A 12,055-nucleotide genomic window follows, 5' to 3' on the forward strand; every position below is an offset into this window, starting at 1 on the left:
TTTCCAATAAAAATAAATCATTAAAAAAGGTGTAGATATTGATACTGCCATTTTACTTTCTAGTCAATGGCATTGAGGGGGTGGGTTTTTTTTTTAATTATTTATTATTTTTAATTCATTAATTACATTGTATTATGTGACACAGTTACATAGGTACTTGGGTTCTCCCCACCCCTCCCCAAACCCTCCCACCATGGTGGATTCCTCCACCTTGTTGCATAACCATAGCTCAAGTTCAGTTGAGATTGAGGGGGTGGGTGTTTTGACGTAGTTGGTAAAAACTGTCAGGTGCAATGATGGTATCCCATTTGGGAACCATTTCAAGACCAAACTGCTCCATTTCCAGTCCGTCTTCCTGTATTTGTCCCTGGGGAAGCAGTGGGAGATGGCCTATGTGTTTGGATCCGTGCAACCCTGTAGATCTGGAAGAAACTGCGTAGTCCTTTCTTTCCCTGGCTCAGGCCTGGCTGTTGGGGCCATTTGGAAAGTGAATCAATGAATAGAAAGTCTGTCTGTCTCTTCTTCCTCTCTGTAACCTTGATTTTCAAATGAATGAATAAATCTTTGAAAAAATTGTATATGTTGATTGGTTGGAAAATGACAAGCATGAAAATGTATGAAGGAATAGGAATGTAAAATAATGATTGTAGTAAGAGTGATAATTATGGTGGATTGAAGAATAGGAATGAGCCTACAGCTATGAACAGTGAGAGGGAACTAGAGCATTTTGTGGTGTATATAGACACACAATCTGTTTGTGATTACCCTTAAATTTTGTAGCAAAATCTGCATTTGAACTTAAAAAGCGTTTTAACGTGGTAAATTCCTTCTGTTTTAGTTTATGTTTTGCATTTGTTGGCCAAGGTTTTACATATCAGTGCATAACTTTTTTGCTTCAAATTTTTGTCTCTTTTTGTTCCCTCAGCCCTGGAAGAAAGCGAGACTTTTCCCCTGTTCCTTGGAGTCAGTACTTTGAGTCCGTGGAAGATGTAGAAGTAGAGAATGAAACTGGCAAAGATATATCCTTTGCAAAGTGGAATTTTTTAAAGCAAATTTATGATGCTTAAGAAGTCTTGTATACTTGTGTATAGGTTGTATGGTTTCAAAATGCTCTTTATTTGCTATTTCATGTTATTCCATAGCTACAGCAGATGACCTGTAAGTCCATTAACTCCATGCCCAGTGTCTTTCTTGGCTATAATTCTCTAATACATGGGGTAATGATTAAATGTAAAATTCCTAAAACTGATATAGCTCTTAAGGGCTCAGGGAGAGGTTTCCCCAGGCAAGTGAGTTTAATCATTAGGACCAAGGCAATGATTTTTTTCCAGTGAAGAAACACATCTTCCTGGCTCCTTACTTCAAAAGTAGAAGATTGATTTCTCAGAAGTGTCTAAGTTTCTCTTAAATTTGGAAACCTGTAGTTTTGCCTATAGCTTTGTAGTATAGGCATGTAGCTTTCAGTATTAGTGCTTTAGTATTTATTTTTGTGTTGTTATGACTGAAATAGTAACCTCAGTGGACAAATATGTGTGTTTTCTTTAACTATTCATACACTTTCCGAGTTTACAAGAGTGGTTCTGAGGGTCCAGTCCTGCTGCTCCTGCATGGAGGAGGCCATTCTGCCCTATCCTGGGCTGTATTCACAGTGAGTTATTACTGGTAGAAATGGATATTAGTGAAATCATTGTTTACTTACAAGTAGATGTAACTAGCCAGAATTTTTCTGTGCTCACTCATCTTGCTTCATGCAGGAAGGTTAGGGATATATTAGATTCCAAATGATAGGTTTCAAAGTAACTGGAAGATCACTGTGTGTGTCTCCTTCTTTCTGTAGCTCTGTATTTAAAATGTAAAAATTTAAGAATGAATCTTAAATTTAGAAACATTTATTTACATGAAAGAATTATGGGGGCGGGGGAACTAAGATCTTCAACCCACTGTTTCACTCCTCAAGTAACCACAACAACCAGGGCTGGGCCGAGCTGAAACCAAGAGCCGAGAGCTTTAGCTGGGTCTCACATGCAGGTTTGGGGCCTTCTTAACACTACTTTTCATAGGGCATTAAAAGGGAGCTGGGTTAGAAGTGGAGCTTGGACATAAACTGACACCCATATGCTATGCTGCAATGCCAGTCCATGGACCTGTATGTTAATTTTTTAAAAAAGCACTGTTTTTGTGAAGTGGACAGAAACATTTGGGTTCATTTTCCTAATGTCCACAGTGGTGGAACTGGTCAAGTCCGAATCCCTGAGCTAGGAACTCATTCTGGTCTTCCTGAGTACTTGAGCCATCTTTTATTTTCTTCCTTGGAATGTTAACAGGGAAATTGGATTGATCAGAGAGCAATCAGGCCTTGAACCTGTACTCCAACACAGGATGCTAGCATTGCAAGTAGCTCTATAACTTGATGTGTCACAACTTAAGCCCCAAGAGAGTACTGTTTTTAAACAGCCTTTTCCCTACTCACATTCACATTAGACTTAATTTAGGCATATCAGAGTTAAGGAAACGGTATGGAAACACAAGCAGATTGTGAAGTTCTAGAGGAAGTAAGTGTTTGTATACGTATTTGTAATTGAGGACCTCTGTTTTAGACCGTGAGAATATTGAGCTTTAGAGAAGTCCAGTTACTGATTAAGTATAGATGTATCATCATACATATACTTGGTTGAACAGGAGATACAAATGGACACATGGAGACTAGCTAGAGACTTGTTCTTCTGTTACCTACTCTGAATGTTTGATATCTTATGGAGTGTTGATTTTTCTCCAAAAGGAGAACATTTGTTTAAAATTTCCATCATGAAAAAAATTACTTAGTGTATTAATTTAAGCTACTGCCAAAACCAATTAATGATCATCATGTAGGAAAACTGAGCTAATCTCACTTATAAAATGTAAGTGTCTAGGACAGGTGTTTAATCTGGCAGTTAAAATACATTGTAGTACCTGGGCTTGATACCTGATTCCACCTCTGGACTCCAACTTCTTGCTAGTACAGACTCTGAGAGGCATCAATAGTGGTTTGGATTGGGCCCCAGACACCCACACGGGAGACATAGCCAAGCTCAGCTCCAGCTTCTGTAGGCATTCACAGAGTGAGCCAGCAAACAGGAATTCTCAAAGAAATTGAATATAGTAGCATCATAAAATAATACCCTGTAGTCAAGGAGGTTTAGTCCCAGGAGTGAATGAGTCAGTATTAGAAATCCTATCACTGTAATGCACTTATCATCTCCTTAGAGTCCCAGAAAGGATTTCATCAAGAACATCTGCTTGTGTTGAAATTTTTTGGCAAATAAGGAATACACAAAAAACTTGCTCAACTGTCCAAAGTGTATATACTAGAAAATCACATAAATATCAGACTTAGGTATCAAGCAAGTTAGATTGCAAACTGAGAATTACTAATCTCAAATATGTACTTTGTCTCATAAACCAAGTTCTACTTGTTTAATGTTTAGCAATGAAGTAAATGTGACACTTTTGCCAGTTACTTTTACTTTGAAAATATGGACTTAGTTTTGATATTCAAAACTTCGTGCTACAATTTAACATTAAATCACTCCTTTAAATAAAAAAATAGCTCTCAGGAATATAAGTTTTATTTTTTTAAAGATTTATTTTTATTTTTATTTTTATTGGAAAGTCAGATATACGGAGAGGAGGAGAGACAGAGGAAGATCTTCTGTCCGATGATTCACTCCCCAAGTGAGTGCAACGGCTAGTCCTGTGCTGATCCGAAGCCAGGAGCCAGGAACCTCCTCCAGGTCTCCCACATGGGTGCAGAGTCCCAAGGCCTTGGGCCGCCTGACTGTTTTCCCAGGGCACAAGCAGGGGAGCTGGATGGGAAGTGGAGCTGCCGGGATTAGAACCGGCGCCCATATGGGATCCCGGTGCGCTCAAGGCGAGAATGTTAGCTGCTAGGCCATGCTGCCGGGCCCAGGAATATAAGTTTTATTTCTAGATTTTTATTTCTAAGATTTTTTTGTCTGCTGGTTCACTCCCCAGAAGGCCACAATGGCCAGGGCTGAGCCAGACCAGAGTTAGAAGCCCACAGCTTCCAGAGTTAAAAGCCAGGAGCTTCTTCCAGGTTTCCCACATGGGTAGTTGAGGCAGAAACACTCGGGTAATTTTCTACTGCTTTTCTCAGGCCATTAGTAGGGAGCTAGATTGGAATTGGAATAGTCAGGGCACGAACTGGCAGCCATGTAAGATGTGAGTGTCACAAATAATGGTTTTACCCCTACATAGCAGTGCTTCTCCCAGCTTTCAGGAACAAACAACAAAGTATAGTAGGATTCTAGTCCATTGTTCACTTAAAAGATACTCATTACTATGGACATTTGGCATAGCATCAGTTCAGATGTCACTTGGGGTACCTACATCCCATGTCAGAATACCTGGTTTCAGATCACAGCTCTGTTCCTGTTTCCAACTTGTTGCTGATATGTACTCTGGAAAGCATCAGGTAATGGCTCAAGCAAGTTCCAGTCTCCTACCTTGGCCTGGCCAAACCCTGGTTGTGATATGCATTTGAGGAGTGACTCTATGGTTAGGAAATGTCTAGTCTACTTCAGCCTTTCAAACACACACACACACACACACACACACACACAAATATTCATTAACTAGAGTAATGGAAGATAGGCCATGTAAAGTTTCCCACTGGCACACATTCGGCATGGGTCAGGGGCAGACCAGGCTGAATCAGTTCATGCCATCCACTGGCAAATCCGATCACCAGAACAGAGTATGGGTTGAGCCGGGTTTGGTCGCGACAAAACCAGTACACATTATGGAATGCCAGGGTGAGGTTGCCTGTACTGGATTTGACTGCAGCACCCAACCAGCACACGTGAGATCCAGGAAGGGAGGGACAGAGCTGGCAGGGGGATTAAGGGGCTGGGCCCCTCGCCGGATGGCTACTCCCACTGGAGAGCGTGGGCTGGGATGGGGACAGACCAGACTAAGCAGGGCTACAACACCTGTGCGCCGCATGTGGACTAGATCAGGGAAAAGCCAGGCTGGGCTGATTGTTCCTGCTGGTGCAAGCATAAATCAGAGTGGGTGAGGGATGTTTGGGCTTAGCTGCAGCATCAGCTGGCAGAAGCTGGCACTAGGGGCTAATTTTGTCAAGTCAAATCACAGAACCACCTGAAGAGTGCATCAACCAGGATTGAGAGAGACCCGGGAGGGAAATAGTGGGTTCTCCCTCTTGGGTTACTACTCCCACGGGAGGGCATGAAAACTAGGATGGGGGCTGGGATGGCTAGACAGAGAGGCACTCAACGACATCCGTGAGGGCTGGATGGTTGAGTTGGTTAGATGGAACTAAGCTTTAATAGCCATTGACAAGTACAAGAGCCAAATGGGATGGGGGACAGACTGGTCTACTGCTACGCATACTGGCAAACCAGGGTAGGGGGCGGGTCTGGTGGGCTTTATTGTGGGTCGCCCCGACTAGGCTGTAGCTCCCACTGGTTGATGTAAGGGCCGAGTATGTGCTGGGCAGAAACAGACTGCAACACCCATTGGTTCCAGTGCAACTCGGGACTGAAAACAGAACCAACCCAGCAATTGCAACCACCAGCTGATCGGGGTGATGGACTGTGCTGGGCCCTGTGCTTGCTAGAACATACAAGAATCTAGTCTGGGAATACCTCAGAGTTTCTTTAGAGATCTCCCCAATCAAACTGCTGGACTCAGAACTCTAACCAAGAAAAGACAGAAGACAGAACAGGTCAATCATTCATCTCAGCTATATGTTGGCAGCGAAATATAGGGCAAACGGAGACTTTATGATGGACCATATCAATCAGTGGACAACCTCATCGAGCGAAACTGGCAGCGATTCATAACTGGAGAACTATTAACACCACTCGAGCAAATATTATCTCAGAGCATGCCCCACATCCGTGACTTGGGGTGGGCGGGAAACCAGGTGGGGCTTCTCCCTCAATATCCCCCTTTATCTCAGATACACGATGAAAATAGAGTAATAGAAGTAGAAATAGATTTATTCTATGTTATTTGAAAGTACCATTTAAGAATCTGACTTTTTATTTATAGTTTCTTTGAAATTTAGAGTTACAGAGAGAGGGAGAGATCTTACATCTGCTAGTTTAAAACCCAGATAGCCACAATGGCCAGAGCTAGGCCAGATTGAAGCAAGGTGCTTCATCTATGTCCCTGTGTGGGTGAATCTTGGGTTGCATTCCCAGGCCATTAGCAGGGAGCCAGATTGGAAGTGGAGTAGCTGGAGTTTGAATCAGTGCCCATACAGGATACTGGCATCACATTTAGTGGCTTTACCAACTATACCACAATTCCAGGCCCAGGAGTCTGACTTGTTTTGTGATATATGTGGACTGTTACATAGGCAACATATCTAGATTTTAGTTTTTTTTTTTTTAACTACTGACTTGTAAAATGACTTGATCAAATGATTTTCTGTCTTTGCCCTCAGTTTCCTTAATCATAAAATATGTGAATATTAGACCAGACATTTATTGTCTGTTCTTTTATAAACACTAATTAGGGCCTGGCGGCGTGGCCTAGCGGCTAAAGTCCTCGCCTTGAACGCGCCGGGATCCCATATGGGCAGCTCCACTTCCCATCCAGCTCTCTGCTCGTGGCCTGAGAAAGCAGTCGAGGACGGCCCAAAGCTTTGGGACCCTGCACCCGCGTGGGAGACCCGGAAGAGGTTCCAGGTTCCCGGCTTCGGATCGGCGCGCACTGGCCCGTTGCGGCTCACTTGGGGAGTGAAACATCAGATGGAAGATCTTCCTCTCTGTCTCTCCTCCTCTCTGTATATCCGGCTTTCCAATAATAATAAAAAAATCTTTAAAAAAAAAAGAAAATTATGATATGCTTTGGTCAGTATAGTTCAGTTGAAGAAGATCTCCAATTATGTGAAGTTTTGTTAAGCCTGCAAAATTGAACCTCTCCCATGATACTATGATTTCTTTTTTTAATACATTCTTGTTTAACTGTGCCACAGTGTTGTGTGTGAGTTGAATGTCTCTTAAGTGACTCTTTGGTAGGCATCATGACTTACACTGCTTTCAGGGTTGTTTCATGGCTGAGTGTTACATTTGTGTGATGCTGTGAACCAGGATGGAAATTGATTCATGGTCCTTATCTAGTAGATTATCTGTTCAGAGTAAGGAAGAGTATCCAAAGAGTTTGGATAAAAACAATAGATAATTATAGGGTGAGAGGGCAGCGTCTAAAGGTGGTTGGATTGTATTTCAGGAATATCTGGGAAGAGTTCAGGTTAAAGGAGTATTTCAGCAGGGAATGCTGTATTTTTAATTTGGGACAGAACCAGAATATGTGACCTCCCTCAAAAAGAATTCTCATTCTTTTGTTTTATTTGAAAGTGAAAAGTTTTATTAAAACTAGAAAGTTGTATTAATAGTGGAAGGTTGAGTCCGGTTTGGTGGCCTAGCAGCTAAAGTCCTCACCTTGAACACCCGGGATCCCATTTCAGCACAGGTTCTAATCCCGGCAGCTCCACTTCCCATCCGGCTCCCTGCTTGTGGCCTGGGAAAGCAGTTGAGGACAACCCAAAACCTTGGGACTCTGCAACCACGTGGGAGACCCAGAAGACCTCCTGGCTCCTGGCTTTGGATCGGTGCAGCTCTGGCTGTTGCAGTCACTATGATATGGGGAGTGAATCATCAGATGGAAGATCTTCCTCTCTGTCTCCTCCTCTCTCTTTTTATCTGGCTTTGCAATGAAAATAAATAAATCTTATAAAAGAAAAAAGGGAAAAAGAGTTTGTGGTTCTGTAATAAGTTAAAAAAAAAGTGGAAGGAAAGTCTATAACTTCTTAAATTATGGCAGTTTATTTAATACAGTTTTTGTTGGTGATCAGCAAAATTTGTTAGTCCAGATGTGTCATACTACTTTTACTTTTTCTTATAGGCAGCAATCATTAGTAGAGTTCAGTGTAGGATTGTGGCTCTGGATCTGCGAAGTCATGGTGAGTGAAGTTTTGAATTACCCACTAACTTGGTGACATAGTCACCAAACCATTTTGAATAGTCTTACATATTAGAAATTTTATTGTGGCCACAACATAACACTGTTCCATTTGGGCATTTTGGGGCAGTCCTAGTTTCCAGTTTTTTATGAATGTATGTGTGTGTGTTTTATCCTTTACTTTTTAGGCTGGTAATGTGTAAGGAGTTTGAGTATATTTTTATTAGGCTACTGTAATTATTCTTAGGATGTGCAGTAGCTTTACTTCAGTTAAAATACTCAAAAGGAGCGTCTTATGAAGGAAGAGGTTAGTTTTCGCTTATGTTTCAGAGGCTCACAGTCCGTGATTGGGTGGCCGCATCAGTATGGCATCTGCTGAGGGTGGCAGAATATGTGCTAAGGAAGGTTCTCGTGAGAAACACACAGGCCTGGTGACTGTATAAATTGGAACTCAGTTTGTGTAACCAAACTTCTCCAGAACTGTCTGCTAAGGGCAGAATCTCAGTGACTAAAGACATTCTCCTAGGACCAGCTCCCAGATGTCATAATTAAATCAAGCCTGCATCCTTATTAACGTTGATTCATTGGCTGTTAGCATAACTTCTGGGTTTAAATATCTGCGTGATTTGGGGGAGGTAAAATCTGTTGGAACTATGAAAGTGTTTGACTGTAGACTTGTCTGTGATGAAGAAAATTATTGCTAAGTTCACGATCTAAAAGTATAAATTTCGTTGGCCAAAGAGGAGATTTTTCAAAAATACTATTGCTTTTGTAATTCTTATCCTTGAGAATTTAATTTCTTCATTTCTTTTTGAGGTGAAACAAAAGTAAAGAATTCCGAAGACTTGTCTGCAGAAACAATGGCAAAGTAAGTAGCAAGTGTTGGTTGTTGCATTGCAAGGCTCCCATCACTATTACAGATAATTTTATCTCCTGGTGTGATTGTTGGACAGTAGTGTACACAGAAAATTTTGTTTCTGTTGTTTCTCCATATTATTTAATCTTGAAAGAAGCCTTTTTTAAAAAAGCATTTGAAAGGCAGAGTTACAGAGAGAGAGGGAGAGACAGAGATCAGTTTTTGTCTGCTGGTTCATTCCCCAAATGGCCATAGTGTGCCATCCTGAAGCTAGGAACCTGGAGCTTTTTCCAGGTCTCCCATATGGGTGCAGGGGGCCATAACATGTGGGCCATCTTTTGCTGTTTTCCCAGGCATGTTAGTAAGAAGTTAGATCAGAAGTGGGACAGCTGGGTCTTTGTTAATTCTAATTAGAAAGATAGATTTACAGAGAGGAGGAAAGACAGAGGTCTTCTATCTGCTGGTTCATTCTCCAAATGGCAGCAATGGCTGGAGTAGAGCTGATCAAAAGCCTGGAATCAGAAACCTCTTCCCGGTCTCCCATTTGGATGTGCAGGTGCCCAAGTACTTGGGCGATCCTCTGCTGTTTTCCCATAGGCAGAGAACTGGGTGGGATGTGGACCAGGTGCCCAAATGGGTTGATGGTACTTGAAGGTAGAGGATTAGCCACTTAAGTAAAAAGTGCCAGCCCCCATTTGTCTCTTTCTAACATAATTCACAGGCCGTGCAAAATTATCAACTTAAAAAATTGGTCGGCTTTGGGCCAGCAAAGTGGCATAGTGAACAGGGCCAGCACCTGGAATGCCATTGTCCTGAATGAACTCTGATCCGAGTCCAGGTGCTCTGCTGCCTATGCAGCTACTTGCTTTTGAACTTGGGAGAGCAGCAGAAGATGGCCTAAGAATTTGGGGCGCTTCACCCATGTGGGAGATCCCAAAGAGGCCCCCTGGTTTCGCATTGGCCCAGGACTGCTTGTTGTAGCCATTTGGAGCGTGAATCAGCTGATGGAAAACTTCTGTCTTTTCTCTACTCTCCCTCTGTAGAAATGTTGTCTTTCAAATGAATAAACCTTTAAAAACAAATTGCCTTGCCAAAGATCTGTTGAATTCCATATCCTTCCTGATGTTGCCTTGGCCAGGCCAGACCTTATATGGGCCACAGGGTGGATGTTCTCAACCCCAACTTAAAGTTTGCGTTTATTAAATAGATCATTTATAATTGAAGACCGGAACAAAATTCAGTAAAAATCAGCTCGGGACACCTTTCTAGTTTCTTACAGCACTTCTGTTTCTAAAGGTTTGTCATTCCAACAGCTAGGCATGAATAAATGTAAAAGCAGCTAACATTTTTACAGTGTTTTGCTCTTTCAGAGTAGCTTCACATTCACTTTTCAGTTAATTATCAAAGCAAGTTAGTAAGTAATATTATTACCTTTGTTTTATACATATCAGAACTTGGTGTTTGATAAGCCAAGATCATACAGTAAAAGGTGAACTGAGGTTGAGATTCATTTTGTGTCTCCAAATTTCACTGCATTATAATGTTTTTCTCAGTCAGTGTTTGGTATAGTACTTGTTGATTGCTTTTCTAGCTGGTCTACTTCTGATCCAGCTCCCTGCTAATGGCCTGTGAAAAGCTGTGGAAGATGGCTCATGTTTTTGCCACCCATGTGGGGGACCTGGGTGATGCTTCTGACTCCTGGCTTTTGCCTGGTCCACCACTGGCTGTTGGGTCTCCTGGAGTGAACCAGCAGATGGGAGATTGTCTCTGTCTCCATCTGTCTGTAACTCTGACTTCCAAATAAATAAACCTTTAAAAATTATTTTCGGTCTTTTAGATAGGAAAACTTGGGCATAGAGCAACCAAATGATTTCTTTAGGGTTTCCAGCTTCAGTTAAAAATAAAGGAATGTTTTTATGCAATTATACTAAATATGTTGAATGGCACAAATGTGATGTAAAGGAAAATCAGATAATTGTGTTTCTTTTTATTCAGCCTGCAATTAATATGAAGGCTAAGTGTGTTACTATCTGTATATATCTGTGTCTACCTGTAATAGTAGGTGTGTTAGCTTTACATAGGTATATTTATAACATGACCCAGTATACCTTCACAGTTACCCAGGACCATTTGTTAAGGACTAAAGAAACTAACTGCGAAGGCAAACCAGTTTTGTGCTGTTGTCAGCAATCCCAGCTTTTTCTCCTTTCTCTATGCAGAGATGTTGGTAATGTGGTTGAAGCCATGTATGGGGACCTCCCTCCTCCAATTATGCTGATTGGACATAGCATGGGTGGTGCGATTGCTGTCCATACAGCATCATCCAACCTTGTGCCAAGTCTCCTTGGTCTGTGCATGATTGATGTTGTGGAAGGTAAGTTCTCTTAATACTGAGTAAATTAGACTTATAAGAGACATGAGAGATATTATTATGTTTTAATTTTTTTGTCTATTTTACGTGAAGTATCTTTCTCTGTATTTTTTTTACAAATTTAGGTTATATAGTAATTTTTCCATGTTGCTAGAAACTCTGTTACCATCTTTTTAATTGTTGTCTAATATTTCAACTATGTATTGTTTCATAGTTCGTTTAATCATTTAGAAAGAGCTGCCATGTTTTTAAAAAATTTTTTAAATTTTTTTTTATATTTTTAGATTTATTTATTTTTATTACAAAGTCAGATATACACAGAGGAGGAGAGACAGAGAGGAAGATCTTCCATCTGATGTTTCACTCCCCAAGTGAGCCGCAATGGGCCAGTGCGCGCCGATCCAAAGCTGGGAACCAGGAACCTCTTCCAGGTCTCCCACGCGAAGCAGGGTCCCAATGGGCCGTCCTCAACTGCTTTCTCAGGCCACAAGCAGGGAGCTGGATGGGAAGTGGAGCTGCCAGGAGTAGAACTGGCGCCCATATGGGATCCCGAGGCTTTCAAGGCGAGGACTTTAGCCGCTAGGCCACTGCGCCGGGCCCGATTTTTTTAATTTTTAGTGTAGTTTACATAGTTGAGAGTGATGCATGCCCTCTGATTGTGATGGGGAGGGTCAGGTATGAAAAAGGTTGTGTGGGACAAAGGTTTCAGTTTTTTCTTTCTCCTGTGTCTGCAGTAACAGGGAGAGGAGGGACCGTTCCTTGCAATGGCCCCTGGGGATGGGTGCAGTCATTTGATGGTGCCTAAGAGAGCCCCTGTGGGAGAGAGTGTCCTGAGG

At 41.8% G+C, this 12,055-nt stretch overlaps 1 protein-coding gene across 1 annotated transcript in view; it reads left to right on the forward strand.

Moving 5' to 3' along the window:
• Nucleotides 1-12,055, forward strand: part of PPME1 (protein phosphatase methylesterase 1) — a 61,344-nt gene that overhangs the window by 26,665 nt on the left and 22,624 nt on the right. Inside the window, exons 2-6 of the mRNA XM_004589897.2 lie at nt 926-1,019; nt 1,556-1,648; nt 7,936-7,993; nt 8,809-8,860; nt 11,068-11,222. Coding sequence (XP_004589954.1) covers nt 926-1,019; nt 1,556-1,648; nt 7,936-7,993; nt 8,809-8,860; nt 11,068-11,222 — 452 coding nt within the window. The remainder of the gene's footprint in view (nt 1-925; nt 1,020-1,555; nt 1,649-7,935; nt 7,994-8,808; nt 8,861-11,067; nt 11,223-12,055) is intronic.

This window comes from Ochotona princeps, chromosome 4 (assembly GCF_030435755.1).
Source record: "Ochotona princeps isolate mOchPri1 chromosome 4, mOchPri1.hap1, whole genome shotgun sequence".
NCBI classification, from domain to species: domain Eukaryota; kingdom Metazoa; phylum Chordata; class Mammalia; order Lagomorpha; family Ochotonidae; genus Ochotona; species Ochotona princeps.